The sequence below is a fragment of the Artemia franciscana genome, chromosome 5, assembly GCF_032884065.1.
Source record: "Artemia franciscana chromosome 5, ASM3288406v1, whole genome shotgun sequence".
Taxonomy (NCBI): Eukaryota; Metazoa; Arthropoda; class Branchiopoda; order Anostraca; family Artemiidae; genus Artemia; species Artemia franciscana.
Window position 1 is genome coordinate 46,781,406 of NC_088867.1, and position 19,952 is coordinate 46,801,357.

The 19,952-nt window shown below is 36.0% G+C and overlaps 2 protein-coding genes across 2 annotated transcripts; both read right to left on the bottom strand.

Moving 5' to 3' along the window:
• Nucleotides 1–406: 406 nt before the first annotated feature.
• On the bottom strand, nucleotides 407–2,383 carry LOC136027743 (ankyrin-1-like). Its single transcript, XM_065705199.1, has one exon. The coding sequence runs from the start codon at nucleotides 2,381–2,383 to the stop codon at nucleotides 407–409; it is 1,977 nt and encodes a 658-aa protein (XP_065561271.1).
• Nucleotides 2,384–2,451: 68 nt separating this feature from the next.
• On the bottom strand, nucleotides 2,452–18,434 carry LOC136027744 (ankyrin-3-like). Its single transcript, XM_065705200.1, has 2 exons — nucleotides 17,995–18,434; nucleotides 2,452–5,341 (listed from the first exon to the last, which is right to left on the bottom strand). The coding sequence occupies exon 2, from the start codon at nucleotides 4,234–4,236 to the stop codon at nucleotides 2,452–2,454; it is 1,785 nt and encodes a 594-aa protein (XP_065561272.1). The 5' UTR covers nucleotides 4,237–5,341; nucleotides 17,995–18,434.
• Nucleotides 18,435–19,952: the final 1,518 nt, after the last annotated feature.

The window sequence follows — 19,952 nt, forward strand, 5'->3', positions numbered from 1 at the left end:
AAAGCTCAAGGGCAATCATTAGAAAAATGCAGTATAGATCTTAATACAGATTGTTTTTCCCATGGAAAATTGTATGTTGCATGTTCGAGGGTCGGTAAACCTCGCCACCTCTTTCGCCATCCATTGTAAAGGAGTACGCCTTTTATTATTTAAAGTGTTTATATGGGCGCTCTTTGAAACAAGTAACCGACACATGTCTAGTTCACCTATTAGCAGGATTGTGTCTAACAACCTCTACTAGTTCACCTAAATTAACCTAGCCTAACTAAACCTAAATTAATCTACCCCGAGGTTCAATCTTAACCTAACTTAGCCAAACCTAACCTTAGCTAAACCTGAATATCCAGACAGAAATGACTATACATTCTCTTGTTTTTTATATTTTTTGTACCAAATCTACTGGTTTCTATTTAAGAGGTGATCTCTTAAAGCAAAGTTGAAGCTCTTCCTCAAAAGTCAAGAATATTTTTAAACGGAGTGGCATGTCGAACCAATCACTTAATTTGACATGACACATATTATTTACGATAACATGCCGGCATATTGATTTCAGAGAATCATATTCATTAAGGGCAAGGTTGCATACTCTAGAATATAACTTCATTGTAGTTTCTTCATCTGTATTGCATTTTTTTATTTGATCCTCTAGCAATACTCTATACTTGTCTTTTTTATTTGGCTGATAAATTGCTTTTTTTTCTAACAGATATTCAGCTACAGCAAAGTTTCTATCAGACAAAGCTATGGCTAAAGGCGTCAACGCATCTTCATCTAAAGCATCTACAGTTGCACCTCTTGAAAGAAGTAACTTGACAATTTTTATTTTATCTCCTGCTTTTGGAAAGACTGTTCCGCGAAAACTAGTTACAAAACTATCATTTTTTTTCACAGCACAATGTAAGGGAGTACGCTTTTTAACATCTAAGGCATTTATAAGTGCACCCTTTGAAACAAGTAAACGACACATCTCGAGTCTACCTTGTCCAGCAGCAAAGTGTAAAGGTGTTTGTCCGCGATGTTTCCGATTGCAAGTCTTCAGGTTGATGTTTGCACCCTTTTCTAAAAGATAGTTAGCTGCAGATATTTTTCCGTTGTCTACGGCCCAATGTAAAGGAGTGAACTTATTATTGTCTAAGGCGTTTATATGTGCACCCTCAGAAACAAGTAACATGCAAACATGTAGGTTGTCCTTCATGGCAGCATGGTGTAATGGTGTAAGCCCTATGTGATCTGAAGCATGTATAGATACGCCTTTTGAAAGCAGCATCTCTACAATTTCTACATTATCTCGTGGACCCCAGGGGTTTTTTAAAGCCCAATGTAATGGAGTCCTCCTTTCATCGTCTAAAGCGTCTACATGTGCACCATTCGAAAGAAGCAACTCTACAATTTCTACTTTATCTCGTTGAAATCCGGGTTTTTTGACAGCCCAATGTAATGGAGTGCTCCTATTATCGTCTAAAACGTCTACATGTGCACCTTTTGAAAGCAGAAACTGACACATGTCTAGATTAAACTCTGCAACAGCAAAATGTAAGGGTGCATATTTCCATTCATACCTACTGACAATTCCGCCATACTTCAAATTGATATTTGCTCCCTTGTCTAAAAGATAACTAGCTATGGATATATAGCCACATTCTAAGGCTAAATGTAAAGGAGTCGTCCTTTTATAATCATCTGAAATGTCTATTTGAGCACCCTTTGAAACTAGTAAATGACAACAATTTAGTTTGTTATACCTTGTAGCATAATGTAACGGTGCACTCCCATACTTATCTAAAATATCAGTAGATGCACCTTTTGAAAGAAGCAACTCTATAATTTCTACTACATCTCGTGGAGCCCCGGATTCTTTCAAAGCCCAATGTAATGGAGTACACCCTTTATCGTCTAAAGCGTTTACATGTGCACCTTTTGAAAGCAGAAACTGACACATGTCTAGATTAAATTTTGCAACAGCAAAATGTAAGGGTGTATATTTACATTCATACCTATTGGCAATTCTGCCATACTTCAAATTGATATTTGCTCCCTTTTCTAAAAGATAACTAGCTATGGATATAAGCCCATGTTCTAAGGCTAAATGTAAAGGAGTCTTCCTTGTATAATCATCTGAAATGTCTATTTTTGCACCCTTTGAAACTAGTAAATGACAACAATCTAGTTTGTTATCAATTGCAGCATAATGTAACGGTGTACGCCCATGCTTATCTAAAATATCAGTAGATGCACCTCTTGAAATAAGTAACTTGACAGTTTGTGGTTTGTCTCCTGCTTTTATTCTCTTACAATTTTCTCTCACAGCCAAGTGCAAAGGAGTCCGCCCATCAACATCTAAAGCATCTATAAGTGCACCCTTTGAAACAAGTAACCGACACATGTCAAACTTACCTTTTGAAGCAGCAAAGTGTAAAGGTGTTCCTCCGCTATCCCACTTATCGCAAGTCTTCAGGTTGATGTTTGCACCCTTTCTAAAAGATAGGTAGCTACAGATATTTGCCCTTTTTTTGCGGCCCAATGTAAAGATGTAAATGTAAAACAACTCTTCAAGTATCTGAATTTCTTTGAATAAAGTAACTGAAAAATATCTAGATTGCTCCGTTCGGCAGCATAATGCAACGGTTTAAGCCCATCCTTATCTGCAGCCCCTACAGATGCCCTTTTTGAAAGAAGTAACTTGACAATTTCTTGTTTTTCTTCTGCTTTTTTTCTAGTTTCAAAAATTTTCTCTTCTTTCACGGCCAAGTGTAAAGGAGCAAGTCTTTTGTTATCTAAAGCATGTATATCTGCACCTTTTGAAACAAGTAACTGACACATGCCGATATTACCTTGTGCAGCAGCAACGTGTAAAGGTGTTTGTCCACAATCTTCAAATTTTTTAGATTTTAAATGAAGGTTTGCTCCCTTTTTTAAAAGATATTTAGCAACGCATATTTGCCCCCTTTTTGCGGCCCAATGTAAAGGAGTATAACCTTTATTGTCTAATGTGTCTATGCCTGCACCTTTTGAAAGAAGTAACTGGCACATGTCTAGTTTACCTTCTGCAGCAGCATCGTGTAAAGGTTCTCGTACACAACTTTTTTTTGAAGATTCAATTTCACAACTATATGTGCCCAATAATCGTACTGAAATACATTTAGCCTTGACAGGTGCAAACGCGCTTGAATTTTGAAAGCTCAAATTACACATTTTTCTTTTTTTTTTATTTATAGCTTTGCTACCTGGGTTTTTCATTACTGCAAAATCCCTTTTTCTTGATGGTTCACTTTTTCTTGAAAGATTATTTTTAGAATTGCATTTGTCCGATTTGTCAGGCAATTCGGCGAAACTACATTCCGTCTTGATAGGCAAAGACCTACTGACATTTTCAAAGTTCAAATCACTTGTTTTTCTTTGTTTTGGATTCTCAGCCTTGGCGGCTGGGTCACTCATCTCTTCAAAATCCCTTTTTCTTGATGGTTCACTTTTTCTTGAAAGTTTAATTTTAGAATTGCATTTGTCCGATTTGTCAGGCAATTCGGTGAAACTACATTCCGTCTTGATAGGCAATGACCTACTGACATTTTCAAAGTTCAAATCACTTGTTTTTCTTTGTTTTGGATTCTCAGCCTTGGTGGCTGGGTCACTCATCTCTTCAAAAGGCCTTTTTCTAGACACTTCAAGCTTAGAAACGCTTACACTTGGTTCATCACGTAATTGGGTGGAAATATATTCTGCCTTGTTATGACTACTAGACCCACTTGAATTTGGCAAGCTCAAATCATGACTTTTTCTTTGTTTTGAAATTACAGCCTTGTAACTTGCGTCCCTTGCTTGTTCAAAACGCTTTCCTGGCCCCTTAATTTTAGAAATGTATGCACCAGGTTCCTCATGTAATCTGGTAGAAATACGTGCAACCATAAATACCCTCGAATTTTCAGAGTCCTTGTCTCGAGTTTTCTTTTTTCTCAAACTAACAGCCTTTCTGAGACTGTGGCTAATATTTTTTTCTAAATGACTTTTTCTTGACTTTAATCTGGTGGAAATACTTTCTGTCTCGACAGGTATGGACGTGTTTGTATCTCCAAAACTTCTGTTCCAAGTTTTCATTTGTTTTGCATCTACAGTCATGCTGGAATTTGGCTCACTTATTCCCACAGTAGCGGAATTTACCACCTTAGAAACACAGTTATCCATAGATGATTCTAGGTTATGATCGTGACTTTTGACAAACGTTTTGTAATCTTCTCTCATTGCTTACTATTTCTAAACTGACTAATAATTTTCAAAAGCAAATTTATTTATAGAGTCGGTGACGTATGTGTCCATACTAGGCGTTAATGACGTAAATTATCTTTGTCATGTCTTCTCGAAAGATGGGAATGATGTCATGTCAGTGCGAATAAGCCCATGCTGGAATACATAAATTACAATACCATAATCAACATGGTCATGTGTTTTATCATCTTTATGTATGGAAAATTTATTAACCAAATACTGCACTGTTATAACTAGACTGTTAAACTTGCAAAATTGCAGCTGTCTGTAGCCTTAAGAGTTTCCTTTTCGTATACCAAGTTTACCCAGCTGAGCATATCATCTATCACTTTTGCTATCGACTTGCGCGTTAAGATTAAGCCTGGGCACTGTTCTGTTTTTCTGAAGAAAGAAAAAAAATATAAAAAGGGCTCAAATGAAACAAAACAGGTAAAAAAAAACAGTAGACCAGTTTCTGTTTCCATTCTGTTTTTTATATAAAACAATTCCTTTTTTTTTTAAAAGCTGTTTTTGTACACTTAAAGGTTTAAAAAAATGTAAATGCTGACTTTTGGCTTGTTATCAAAAAGTTAATAATGACGTCAGTTGTTCAAGCCTTAAAGCTTATAATTTAAAAATTGTTCTCTGTTGCCCAGGCACACTGCCTTCGCATGAAATAATCAGAAATCACCAATATCTTTTCGCTCGACACACTAGTAGTAGGATACGCCAAGATACCTTAGGGATGTTTCTAGCAGTTCCGGAAAGATCCTTTCATTTTGAGTCCAGAAGATTTATGGGTCTCCAATATGAAAATATTAACTTTTTAGTGTATCATTAACTTTTCGTCAGGATTACCACTTGCCATGGGTGATAGTTTTCTCTAGCGGTAACACTTTTGAGAAAACCTAGTACTTTTGCAGCATTTTGTCCGAAAAAAAAAACAGTTTTGTGGCACATGTCCTTAAAAAGGGGCGAAAAACTGTCTATGTACACAAACATCGTTATTCTTTCTTTTTCTTATGTTTATTTTCTTCCATTTTCTCATTCCTTTTTCTTTAAAATTGTGGTTTTATGGATACCCAGCATCACCTTGAACTTCCTGAAAATGCATAGTAGTTATTTGAGACGTTTTGAAAATAAATAAATTTTTGGTCCGAAATTACGCAGTCAGCACAAAATCATTAGTACTTAAGCAGACCCCATAGTTGTTTTGGGAGGGGCGGTTTTCCCCTATAGACCTTGCTCTCACCTCCCTTCATCAAGCTGTTCCAAACCCATCTTTAAAAAAAAGGTATGACACAAGAAATATGCATGAAAAACTGACACTTCTTACTACCGATTCAAGAATTTTCGTTACCAAACAGCTTAGAACTGCCTTTTAAGATTAAGGAAAATTCTCTCCGTGAAAATTGCTTCCCAATAACAAATGCTTATGTGTTAATAATGGGCAACTTCATGACCTACAGACCTTTCCCCAGGGGCTGTGGGTGTGTCATGTTATCACCAGAGACACAGTTACTATGTTGAACAAAACGGATATTTAAAAATTTAGAAAATTTTCATTTGTCAACTTTGAGGGAGAAAGGAGGGTTGAAGGTGGACTAGTTGCCCTCCAATCTTTTTTGTTGCTGAAAAAGGGCACTAAACTTTTAATTTCCGTTACAATTTGCTCTTTTTTGACCCTCTAGGACTTTTGGCTCGATGCAAACACCCCTGGGAGAAAAAAACATAATGTAAGTCAAAAGCAAAATTGATAAGAAAATAAAACTCAGGAAACTAGTATTACCATATAACCTGTACAATAGGCCTATATAAACACAATAAATATCCTCTGCACAAAACTTTTAAACCCACTGAATATGTGTTGAAATAACGAGTGAAACTTGAGTTTGGCTTTGATAAAACAAATGATTACAATGAAACACAGTTTACGAATATAAGTTCACCATTTTGGCTTTTACTTACTAAAAAATTTTTTAATTCTTTTATCCATTGTAAAAATTTAAGGTTTTATTATTATTATTATTATTATCATTATTATTATTATTATTATTATTATTATTATTATTATTATTATTATTATTATTATTATTATTATTATTATTATTATTATTATTATTATTATTATTATTATTATTATTATTATTATTATTATTATTATTATTATTATTATCATTTGGGTTTTTTTCCAGCATTAAAAGTTTTGCATCATAAAGGTAGCTTACGTTGCTTAACTTTTCAAGAAATGTTTGATGTCCTAACTTAAATATAAATTTTGCTGATTAAAAGTACATTAAAATATCATTGAATTGAATAAAAGGTGAACTGACAAAGATTAAACGTGTAAAAATGAATCGACACTCCCCTTGGAAAATACCCCCTTAAGAAATACCTACTCCCCTAGAAAATACCGCACTCAAAATACCCCCAGGTATAAATTTTGTTGATTAAAAGTACATTAACATATCATTAAATTGAAATAAAGGCGAATTGAACGTGTTAAACGTGTAAAAATGAATCGACACTTCCCTTGGAAAATACCCCCTTAAGAAATACCTACTCCCCTAGAAAATACCTCACTCAAAATACCCCCAGGATAACATCCTCCCCCGAAAATACACCATGAACAAATAATCCCGGAAACATATAACCGTGGATTGTCAGTTTAATATACATATTTTGATTTTTATTCCTTAAAGTCTTCTTTAAGGAATACTTCTTAAATGCCTCTTTATTTATCAGAGTAAAAAATTGAAAACATTGAAAATATATTTGTTTACAGTAAAGTGTAAATTATGGTATCGTCTTGAGAAGGCCTGGGGTTGTTAGCCCTACTTTTTTTTAGCTTTGAGTTTTACTCGGCTATTTACTCTAATTTGTGTTTGTTTTGGGTTTAGTTTATTTATTGATGGTGATTTTTGGTATCAGTTTTAAGCTTGTAAAATTACTTGAATTTATTTTTACTGATTTTTGGCTTAATGGAGCTCTTCACTTCTCTTGATTCTCATCTCATTCTCTTGATTCTCATTGATTCTCGAGAATCAAAAAATTTGATTCTCTTGATGTATCTTTTAACATCAAAATTCGTTTTTTAGCGTTTCGTTTACTATTGAGCCGGGTCGCTCCTTACTACAGTTAGTTACCACGAACTGTTTGACATTTTTCAGGAAGGTTAAGGGCGGTATAAGAGCTAATGTTTTGGGGACACCAACCAAAGTTAGGTTCAAGGCCTTATCCAGATTTTGGACCCCGCAAAATATTTGTCTGACTTGGAAGAACGTAATAAAAATGCATCTGAACAAGTTTTCGGTGCATTTTTAAAAATGTTTTAGTACCCCACCCCTTAGCAAAAGTTCTGTATACGACCTTGCTTGGGCTCCCTTTTTAGTTTTTTTCCCCTCTACCTGAAGAACTAGCAAAAACTTGAGCTATCAAGGCGGGGGGGGGGGGTCACGTCTCCTAAAATCCACCTTCGTCTTCCAAAAGAGCTTGAGCTAAGCTAACAAAGCAATTATTTATTACTCATTGATATAATAATGACAACTAGGTATTTTAACATCGAGATCACCCTAGTTTAATATTAAACGGAATTTAAAAAATAGAAAAAACTACAACAATTCTTGTATAACTGTTTTACAACTTGCGTCATCTTTTTTGCAGAATACGTTAGATAGTAAAGAGACAGTTTTTCAGACGTTCAAATAGTGAAACAATTATGGTTTGCTTATTAATCAAATTTAGGAATTATAATGCCAATAAATTGACAACTTGAGCTTTATCATTTAATTCAGATGCACAAATACTAGAGTTACTCGTAAAAACTATAAGTTTTAAATTTGTAGCCTAATTTTTTATTTTTTACACAGCTCATGAAGCTGAGCTAATTAGATAATAACAAGAAATTTATTAAGAGAAGTTGATGTTAACAATGCTATCAATTCGACAATATTGAGACTAACACAACTTAACATTAAGCAAAACTAGAAAAAAAAATATATCGACCATTTTTGTTAATTTGATCATTTGATAAAAAAAAAAAAAAATGAAAATGACCATTTGACCAAACCGGAATGTTATTAGTTTGACCAAACCAAAAAAATTTCACCATTTTATTAATTTCAAAAAGGATAATTTTCAGCGATTTGTCATCCTCTATCTGCAGAACGTGCCCTAGCCATCTCAACCTTTCTTTCATTATTACCCTAGAAAGCACGATTGAACCTGACTTTTCGTACAACCTGCTGTTTGAAATATGGTCTGTCATCCAGGTACCCAAAACAATCCGTAGGCAATTCCTCTGGAAAACATCTAGTAAATCTTCATCCACTTTTCGGAGCACCCATGTTTCAGAGCCATATTTAACCACTGTCATCACTGTACTTTCCAATATTATAATCTTGGTTTACAGACTTATCTTCCTATCCTTACAAACTTTTTTTAACTGTGAAAAAATACCCTCATCCTTAGGTATTCTACTTATAGCATCTTTACTGTTCCCATCGTCTTTACAAATAATACTACCAAGGTAAGTGAAGCTCCCCATCTGATCGATCTTATTGATACCCAGCGTCATCTTTTGAGATTTGCATAAACTAAAGTTGCTTCTACAAAATAAAGAGTATAAAAAACTGATAATTTATTGAAATTTGGCAATGTCATTTCAGTTTAATGTAGATCACGGCTAACGCAGCCCCAGTAGCAGTACAGCGTTTGTAGCACAACAGAACGAAATAAACATAAGCTGAACTAATATTGTTGTTCTTATTATAGGCGTAATCACAAATTGAATTGAGGTTCAGTCCGCAAAGATTATTTACCTCCACCCTCCCCCAAAAATAATGGCAATGGAACACCAATAGCCCCTGCAATTTTGGCAAGCCTTGAAAGCAGTGGCGGATCCAGGGGTGGAGCCCCCCCTGACGTAGGGGTGGAATTGTGGTTGGGTCCGCTTGCTCTGGTTTGGGAAGAATGTAAATTTTTGTAATTGGTTTTTAATAGTTTAGTTTTTTATAAGTTTTAAATTATAAAGACTGTTTCTTTTTGCAAACAAGTTTTAAACAAGGTTTTAGTTGCTATGTGCGGTCTCAGTTAGATTTTACTGATGACGCATACTGCCAAAAAATATTTAATTAAATTTAGGTTTATCAAGGAAATATGTCCGTTTAATCCTGATGACCCCTCGCGATATTTTAAATTTGGTTACCCAAGGTTTTACGCAAATTCAACTATAGATTTTAAAAGCTATGAACTTGGTATCCTTTTTTTAGTTGTCCTCTAGGTATATTTTATGCGAATGAAAAGTTTTACCTGTATGCAATATTTTTCATACAATGTATGACATTATCGTAATACTATAATGTATTTGCTTGGCTCTTTAAATATATATAAATATAATGAAATTTTAATTAAGGCTCTACAGTATTCTGAGTCAAAGGATGTACGTCCTCCCCATGATCCTAAAAAATATTCCCATGTCCCACCGATGGAGTGTGTGCTCTACTTTGGGAATCACTGGCCTATTTTATTTTAATAATTGACAACGAATCGCTGAGTTCATTCTTAGGCATGTATTTGTGAACTTGTTTCAAGTTTGGGATGGACTTTTCAAATCAGCAAAGAGAAGGTGGGTTTTATGACAATTATAGGAAACTGTTGGGGTAACCCACCTAAAAACTTGCAATCTACCCTCATCTTTAGGATGTATCTACACAAGGAACGTCCTAGCTCTTAGGGAATATTCTTTTACCTGTGTCAAGTCAATCATTCAAGTGCTTTGACGCTGAACCCCCCCCCCCCCCACACACCTCTAAAGAGCAAATTCAGCAGGATTTGCCTTTTGAAGCCCTTTTGAATCTCTTATGTTCTAATATCTGACTAGTGGCGATAATTTAAACTAAAGGAAAATAGGAAGAAGACAATATTGTTAGTGCATATATGGTTTTCTCCATAGAGTGGCCATATACAATAAAGTAGAGCTGCTTAAATTTTCTTTTTTTAAAAATTGGTGTCATCGCCAACTGATTTTTTTGCCTTGAGTTAAAATGACCAACAAAAATGGCGGTGGCAAATATATACAAATATTATAGTCATTTTTGGGTAGGTGACGTGATCCACCAGTCTCTTTTGCGTAGAACCCAAGTATCGCTATTTAGGCCATCTGTCAACCTTATGCCTCAAATCAGAGACTATCTGGCAAATTTAAATCAATGTTAGCGCAAAATTCTGGTTTTACTCGACAGAAAGTGGTTTTCATTGGCTGTTACAACATTCTTCGCTGTCCCATTGTCTGTGCATATAAATAGATTGTTAGGTTTACCGACCCTCGAACATGCAACAACCAATTGTCCATGGGAAAAACAATCTGTATTAAGATCTATACCGCATTTTTCTAATGATTGCCCTTGAGCTTTGTTGATGGTAATTGCAAACGCTATTCGAATTGGGAATTGCAATCTTTTAAATTGAAAAGGCAGATCCGTTGGAATCATGGGAATGCGAGGAATAAGAACAGCCTCACCCTCAAAAGACCCTGTCAAGATTGTTGCCTCTATTACGTTTTCGATTGTTTTTTTTTGTTTTTTTTACGGCAAGTCGCGAGCCATTGCAGAGCTTTGGTGGGTTGATATTTCGTAACAATATTATTGGTACGCCTATTTTTAGTTGTAGCACATGTGTGGAAACCCAGGGACATCCAGGGAATTTAAAAATTCAGATGGATAATTAACCGCTTCATTTGGTTCCAGAACTGTGTCGACTGACTTGTAAATTACTTCCTGGTCTCGAATCTTGGTCAAAATAATGTTGTTGATTTCTTGGACGTCTTTATTCTTGGCTGCCAATATCGCTCGTTCACTGAGCCATTTATGATTTTTATAATTGATTAGAATATTCAGAAATACACTTTCAACCAATTCATTTTTGGACGTCGCTTAATAATAGAATTCAGCAGGCAGTTGTATACGTCCTGAAATTGAGTCTACTGGGAGTTTTCCGTTTCCAATTGCCAGCAATTGATCTAAAAATATTTCACCAGAGTCATCGTTTTGCAATCAGACACGCATATTTATAATTAATTTTAATGTCTTTACGTTTGCCCATAAATTAAAATTTTTCCGGCAAGCATTCATTTCATCCGCAGGGGTTGATCTAGGTATTATAGATAATGTTTGCCTGAAATCTCTCGCAAGCAATATTAATGTGCGGCCAAAGGGTTTCGAATTTACTCGCAAATCTCGTAATGATTGTTCCAGAGCCTCGAGCGATTTTTTGTGTGCCATTGCGCACTCGTCCCAAATAATAAGTTTGCATTGCTGCAATACTTTACCCATCTTAGATGATTTAGAAATATTGCACGTGGGAGTTTCTGTAGAATGGAAATTCAGAAGCAATTTCAAAGCGGAATGAGCAGTTCTTCCGCCAGGCAGCAACGTTGCGGCTATTCCGGACGACGCAGTTGCCAACATTATATCATTTTTTGATCGAATTGATGCCAGAATTAATTTTATCACAAACTTTTTACCAGTGCCTCCCGGCACATCCAAAAAGAACATTTCTCCAACTTTGTTATCTACACAATGCATTATCTTATCATAAATGTCTTTTTGCTCAGACGTTAACTTAGAAATATTATTTTGACCATACGACAATAGATCACTCGTGTTGTAACTTTGTTCACGATTCAATTCTACACATATCGAAACAGCAGCGTTACGATTAGGTAAAGGCTTTCCAAAATCCTGAAGAGATTTGTCTACCATACATACGCACAAATCTTCAATAGTAACTTAAGTGTAGTTATAATTTTCTGATGTAAAATCAAAGGTCATATCTAACGTCTCTGAACGTTTTCGATGGAGTATATCCTCGGCTGTTTTCGACTTACATTTCTCCCATAACTCTGTAGGAGCTGAAGGAGAGCAAGTTGTTAGTATGATTCCAAACAATGCAAGAATTTGACTTGGAGTTGACGTTTCGCATGTGTCATTGATGCAGTTATCCCAGTGTTGGTCATTCTCCAATAAATTCAGAGCTTAGCATGCACTACGGTAAGTGTCATGTATAGTATGGTTTACAATTCTCAAATACTCAAAGGACGTCGGACCGGGTACATTCACCAAAAGCAGGCGGAGAAAGAAGCATTCATGTTGATTGGGGTGAATGGTGTAGAGTCTTCCTATCTTGGTATCCTTGAAGATGGTAGGTTGGCCGTCGACTGACTTACCTGTTTTCGACGTTCAAATGATTTCTTTATAGCATTCCACGTGTAATACGAAGGCACTTCCGTATACAGCAGTGTTTTTACAAAAAAATCATTTTGACATAACGAAAAGAAAGCAGTTAACGTTGTATCGGGTGGATTCAGGGCTCTTTGTTGTACTTTGGATTCCAAAAAAAAAACGCGTTGACCATTCTGTAAATGTACCGCTAAGTAAACAACAGCTGGACTTCGTTCATGGATCGGAAAGGAAAGAATTCACCAAACAGCTTCATTACTGCTTATCTATCTTCCAGCCTGATATTGTACGATTTCATCGATATAACTGATTCCGGACTGCAAGCCAAAAACTGCCATGTCACTGCCTTTGGTGACGTATTTACATATGTATTTGATTGCCTTTACGGAATTACAGTATTCCACGCTTATGTGTGCAATAAATGTTTTTGACAATAAAGGTGAATATGGAACAACCCACTGATTATCTACTTCGATGGTGGTACCGTTATGCTTCTTTATTATTGCTGTTTTACCGCCATCTTCAGTAGATCTTCTTCTATATAGTAGGTAACCATCATTGCCGGTAATTGTGTTGGGTACTAAAAGTCAAGAATATTGCTATGTGCACCTTCCTTTGGCCATGCATGGTGATTTTTCATTCAGTGCACCGCAAGGTCCATGTATCATATTTTTTACCACAATATCATATAAGCCCTTACCGACATTTTCATCAGGTATTTCAGCGGAAATGACATCGTCAATTTCATTAGAAGTAATTTTATAATGTAGCCAGATTACAATATGCGCGTGTGGCAATCCTCGTTTTTGCCATTCCACTATACATCCAGCATCGCACTGACCCAAACACTTTAAGTTTTACTATGTAGTTTATCAGTGATTTCTATGAACCGCCGATTGTCCTTGAAGTAAAAGCTGCTGTATCTCGCCCCAAGATTAATTACATGTAAATGTAATAAATAAATCTGGACGACCATAGAGACGAACATACCCAATAGCATCTTAAGCATATTCATGCATATGACGGGGACTGCCAGCATATGACGAAGGTAAATTTGTTAATCTTCCAACTTTAGTGGTATTACCGTCATTTACAACTGCATCTTGCAAATGAATGTATTGTTCAGTCATTTACAGCTTTACAACTAGTTGGTGGGGGTGCTTTGCAACCCACCCCCCAAGCCCCCCACGCAAGTAAGTCGTTACGCGCCATCTTAGTTACGCACCATTGTAGTTGTGTCCCTATGTGCCACCTGTGAATATGGTTAGATATCTATATATATAAAAATAAGTTGTCTGTGTGTCTGTGTGTCGAGTGACGTCATGTCATCAGGTCGTCATGTCGTCATGAAGTTAGTTGTCGTCATGTGTGTTATGACGATGACGTCATTAAAGGTATTTAAGAAAATCGTTCAAAGACAAATTTTTAATTGTAAGAAGATCGTGGACGGAAAAATGTTTAATTGTAAAATGAGTGAAGAACCTACAATGGCAACAGCCGAGGAAGCTGCTCAAAGATTCTATGCCAAAAAACTTGCGGCTGATACAGAAAGTAAGAAAAGAAAGCGTGCCAAGGAAAAAATAAAAAAAGGAAAAAAATCTGAAAAATAAAGGAGAAAAACAAAACTAAAAAAATAAAAATAATAAAAAAACTAAAAAGGTAAAAACTCCAAAAAAAACTAAAAAGAAAAAAGAAAAAAACTAAAAAAACTAAAAAAAAAGGTAAAAACCAAAAAAAACACTAAAAAGAAAAAAAGGTGAATAACACAAAAATTTATTTCATCAAATACCAATTCAAAAACGAATGTATATACAGACCGGGACACAAATGACGACCGGGACACAGGGAATAGGACACCGGGACACAAATGACGACCGGGACACAGGGAATATAAATGACGACCGGGACACAGGGACACAACTACAACGAGGACGCCGGGGGCACAGGGGGATATATAAATGACGACGGCGACACAGGGAATGTTCGATTAGCAATCACCATCAACAAAGCTCAAGGGCAATCATTAGAATCATGAGGTATAGATCTGAATACGGATTGTTTTTCCCATGGACAATTATATGTTTCATGTTCAAGAGTCGGTAAACCTGAAGATCTATTTATATGCACAGACAATGGGACAGCAAAGAATGTTGTATATTCGCAAGTTTTACGTAGTTAAAAACATAAATATATATATGTATCAATATTCACAGGTGGGATACAGGGACACAACTACAATGGCGCGTAACTAATATGGCACGCAACGACTTACGCGCGCGGGGGGCTTGGGGGGGCGCGAAGCGCCCCCATCAACTAGGTGTTGGTGTGGCGCGAAGCGCCAACCCAACAGCTAGTTTATATATATGTTTTTAACTGCGTAAAACTTGCGAATATACAACATTCTTCACTGTCCAATTGTCTGTGCATATACAAAGCCTTATATAGTTATAATTACGTCATATGCAAACCCTCTTCCACTGAATACATCTAGCATTGCACTGACCCAAACCTATGTGCCACCTGTGAATATAGATATATATATATATATATATATATATATATATATATATATATATATATATATATATATATATATATATATATATATGTTTTTAACTGCGTAAAACTTGCGAATATACAACATTCTTCGCTGTCCAATTGTCTGTTCATATACAAAGCTTATGTGCTTATAATGACATCATATGCAAACCCCATTCCACTGAATACATCAAGCATCACACTGACCCAAACACTTTAAGTTTTACTATGTAGTTTATCAGTGATTTCTATGAACCGCCGATTGTCCTTGAAGTGAAAGCTACTGTATCTCGTCCCAAGATTAATTACATGTAAATGTAATAAATAAATCTGGACGCATATTTTTGCTAAATATCAGTGCGATGCTGGATGCTAGATCCAGCATCGCACTGACCCAAACACTTTAAGTTTTACTATGCAGTTTATCAGTGATTTCAACTTTTGCCGGAAGACACGAGCCGTAATGTCATGTCTATGAACCGCCAATTGTCCTTGAAGTAAAAGCTGCTGTATCTCGTCCCAAGATTGATTACATGTAAATGTAATAAATAAATCTGGACGACCATAGAGACGAACATACGCAATAGCATTTTGAGCATATTCATGCTTATGACGGAGACTGCCAGCATATGACGAAGGTAAAATCGTCAATTTTCCAACGCTAGTGGTATTACCGTCATTTACAACTGCATCTTGCAAATGAATGTATTGTTCAGAGCAGAGCTTGGTTCGATTCAGACGGATAAATAGCAAACGTTCTGATTCAATCTTTGCATACGTATTAACAATGTATTGGTAAAACAATTGACGGCATTTTAAAATATAATTTTTGTCATTGGGACGAATTATTAGTCTACAGGAATAATAATTCATCGCACTGTATTTCTTATCCGTTCGCTTGTTAGTGGATGGATCAATCAATTTATTATTAAAGTGATAGCTGTCGGCTCCATCCCAAAAAATGGTATGATATTGTAGGGCCTCGTAGCATCGATAGTTTCAGTAATACCTACGTACTGAGTGTTTCGCTTATGAAGAATAATATCTCGAGGCAAAAACTGATCACCGACCATAACGATTGCCACCTCGTCGATAGTTGGAGCATTGTATCTACGCACATATTCGCCAGTAGGCGTTTTGTTAGCGGAAATAACCATTTTATGCGTATCAGATAGCATCACATCGACTGCTGTTTTGAACAGGCGCACTAAATCATTGTTTTCGTGGAAAAGATGTTGCAATTGGGAAACGATAGACCTTTCAACGTCGGGAGAAATTTTGCAACTTGCATTCAATTCAGAATTGCTATCACTGATGAAGTACAGCTGTAAAAGTTTATTATTCTCACCTGAGAATGGTAGAAGAGACCCTGCTCTATGATAAATTTGCCCTTTTGCTTTGAAAGTAGGTATAAATTGATCTAGATTTTCTATTTGGGCACCAAACGACGTCATTTGGAAACATGAGTTATATTTTCGGGTGTTTGATTAAAAACGCTTAGCTTCTGACGTAGTTCCAGTAAGCAAAGTCTGCAAAGGCTCTGGTGTTGCAGCCAGCTAAGGAAGTTTAACTTTTCCTGAGGCGCAACACATTCCCATTGTTTCACCATTAAAGTTCAAGGCCTTGCAATGGGGGCAAATTTTAGACATAGTCCAGATTTGAACACATTTACTAAAGCTATAATCATCGACAGGGCTATACCTGAATGTCAGGCGATAATTTTCAGGTTGCTCTTGTGATTCCTCGGCACGCTTTCTTTTGGCATTATCTCTTTGAGCCTCAAGCCTGTTTTCACGTTGCTCTTGTGATTCCTCGGCACGCTTTCTTTTGGTAATTTCTCTTTGAGCCGCCAGCCTGTTTTCACATTGTTCTTGTGATTCCTCGGCACGATTTTTTGGTAATGTATCTTTAAGCCGCGAGCCTGTTTTCACGTTATTCTTGTGATTCCTCGGCACGATTGTTTTTTTGGTAGTTTCTCTTTGAGACGCAAGCCTGTTTTCAAGTTGTTCTTGTGATTCCTCGGCACGCTTTCTTTTCTTACTTTCTCTATTAGCTGCAAGCCTTTTTGCATTAACTCTTGGAGCAGCTTCCTCGGCTGTTTCTTCTGCCATTGTAGGATCTACACTAAAATTTCTCTTTGAATTAACTCTTTGAGCAGCCTAATCGGCTGTTTCTTCTGACATTGTAGGATTTACACTAAAATTTCTCTTCGAACCGCCTCCTATCTATCTTATATATATAAAAATAAGTTGTTTGTGTGTTGACTGACGTCATGCATGTTTGTCGACTGACGTCATTATAAGGATGAGCATTATGCCGTCATAAAGTTGTTTGTCGACAGATGTCATGTTTGTTATGACGTCAAAGGCTTTGTATATGACGTCATAATAAGTATATAAGAAGACCTTTCAAAGAAAATTTTTTAATATAGATCTTAAAATGACAGAAGAACCTACAATGGTAGAAGAAACAGCCGAGGAAGCTGCTCAAAGAGTCTATGCCAAAAGGCTTGCGGCTAATAGAGAAAGTATGAAAAGAAAGCGTGCCGAGGAATCACAAGAACAAAGTGAAAACAGGCTTGCGGCTAATAGAGAAAGTATGAAAAGAAAGCGTACCGAGGAATCACAACAACAGCGTGAAAACAGCCTTGCGTCTCAAAGAGAAATCACCTTAAAAGTTGAATTCAAATAGCAAGAACAAATTCACCTAACCAACATGTTTAAAAGTTAAACAATTGGACAGTATCACAAAAGTTTCAGTTTTGCCAAGGTAATAAAATTCATTTTTGCTAAAAAGACTGCCAACTGTGCTTATACATTCATCCTTTGACAGAAAAAAATCCATGCTATCTTTTGTAATTTTCAAATAAAAATGTGCAATCCTTTTTGGTGTACTTTACTGCACGAAGCTTAGATAACGAGGACAGAAGCGCTAGTGTTTTATTTTGTACAATTTTCTACTAGTTATTAAAATTAAATACCACTATCCTAGGGTGTGTTCCAGCTGATGGTTTTTCAGTAACTGCAGTTACTGCGCGGTAACTGCCCATTTTTAACTGCAGTAGAGCCAGTGGGAACGGCACAGTAAGCTGACTAGCAGTAGCGTCATTTTCAAATTAAATACACGTGTTTAAATTTAAGGGACAGTTTAATGCTGATTAGTATAATTTTTTTTAATCCCTTCTGTTTCAGAGCATTTAGAGAGGTTCTAAGCCAACCATGGGCATTTGGCTGTCACAAATGATTTTGCTCAAATGAGCTGGTGAAAAATAAATAGAACATATACATTTTCTCTTTTTTTATTATTTCAAGACTAGAATATCACAAAGCTAAGCATTCACATAGCTTGATTGTATCTTAAGCAAATACAATCCCTGATGGAGTTTTGTTGATACCTGTCTTAAATTGATTTGTCTAAATAAAATGGGCCTGTAGCATTTACAGGATAGTAGTGGGACAACTATAGCAAGTTTTTTTTTCCAAATTCTACTTTTTTTCAAATAATTATTGTTCTCTGGTCAAATTTGTGTTCCTTGCTAAGTGGTAGGCACTCTGGGTTGGAATGCTTTGTCCAAGGGGTACAGGTTTAATTCCTGGCATTGTCAGTTTATTTGGTTTTGGATAGGGGTTGGTGATATGACTAACCTCAGCTAGAATTGGCCCAACTTTAAATGAGTACAGATGGAAATCTAGGGACAGTAAGAAGGAAGGGCATGCAAGAGCATAGGCTGGCTGGTCCCTAGCTTCCTATTGCACTACCTGGCTAAAGGACCACCAGGTCCTTTACTGGCCTACTGACTTAGCCATAGAAACTTTCTTTCAAACCCATTAAATATAAGTAGAAATGAAGAATACTAGTATGATGGTCCTTCTATTTCCCTGAAATGTGGATGTATGGACAAGAGTGTGGGTCATGAGAGATAGTTTGTGAATGTAATTGGGGTGAATATTCTGCAAGATTAAAAAAATGTATGACAGTTCCTCAGGTTGGCAACTGAATACAGAAGTACAGTTTTGTTATTTGTTTTTATTTGTGACTGTTATGCTTATTTAATGTCAAGTATTTTAAAGTTGATCTTCTTTAATTTGTTTTTAATTGTCATGGCCCTAGGGCTTAAATACAATAAAACCTACTTATATCCATTTATTTTCTTCAAATACATAGGAGTTCTATGTTTCCTAGCTTCAGTAAATATAAATGTAATTGTGAGACCAGGGATTACAAAGTAGGTGAAAACTTGCAAATGAACCTCTGGTATCAATAAAAATTTGTAAGAAATGGATATCAATTTAAAGATTAAAAAAAAATGTTAGAAAACAAAGAAGACAAATGAATAAACAAAAGTATCCCTTTACAACCATTTAATGAATTGTCACAAATATAGGTGACCCGTAAGATTGAAATGAACAAAGCTTCAATTATGAATCCATTTTCCTTTAAACAGACTGAAGGGGCAAACCTCCAAGCTTTGACAAATTCAATCTCACCTTTCCTTTTCAAAGGAAACTTTCTTTGGATGTTTCCCATCCAACTAAAAACAACATGGACAGCATCAGGTACAAGTGACCTTCTACTTAGCCTACATACCAAAGGGAAAAGCATGCATCTCTATACTATAATTTACCTCCAACCTGCCTAATGTGCAAATATATAGCTAAAATTATGTAGTTCCAATGTATTCTGTCACCTGTTACCTTTTCCCCCATTCTTAATTGGTCACAGCTGCTTCAATTAACAGGGAGTTAAAGGTTGAGGGATAGATTGGCAGAATCAATGGGAAACATGTAACTTCAGCTATATATATTTTTGAAGGTCATCAAAGATCAGGGCCCTCTAGAGCAAGAATGAGTAGAGATGTGTACTTTAAAATACCTTCCCAGGACATACTTTAGACAGTAGACCCATCCCTGAAAGTTTCTTTTTCCTAACCTAACCACT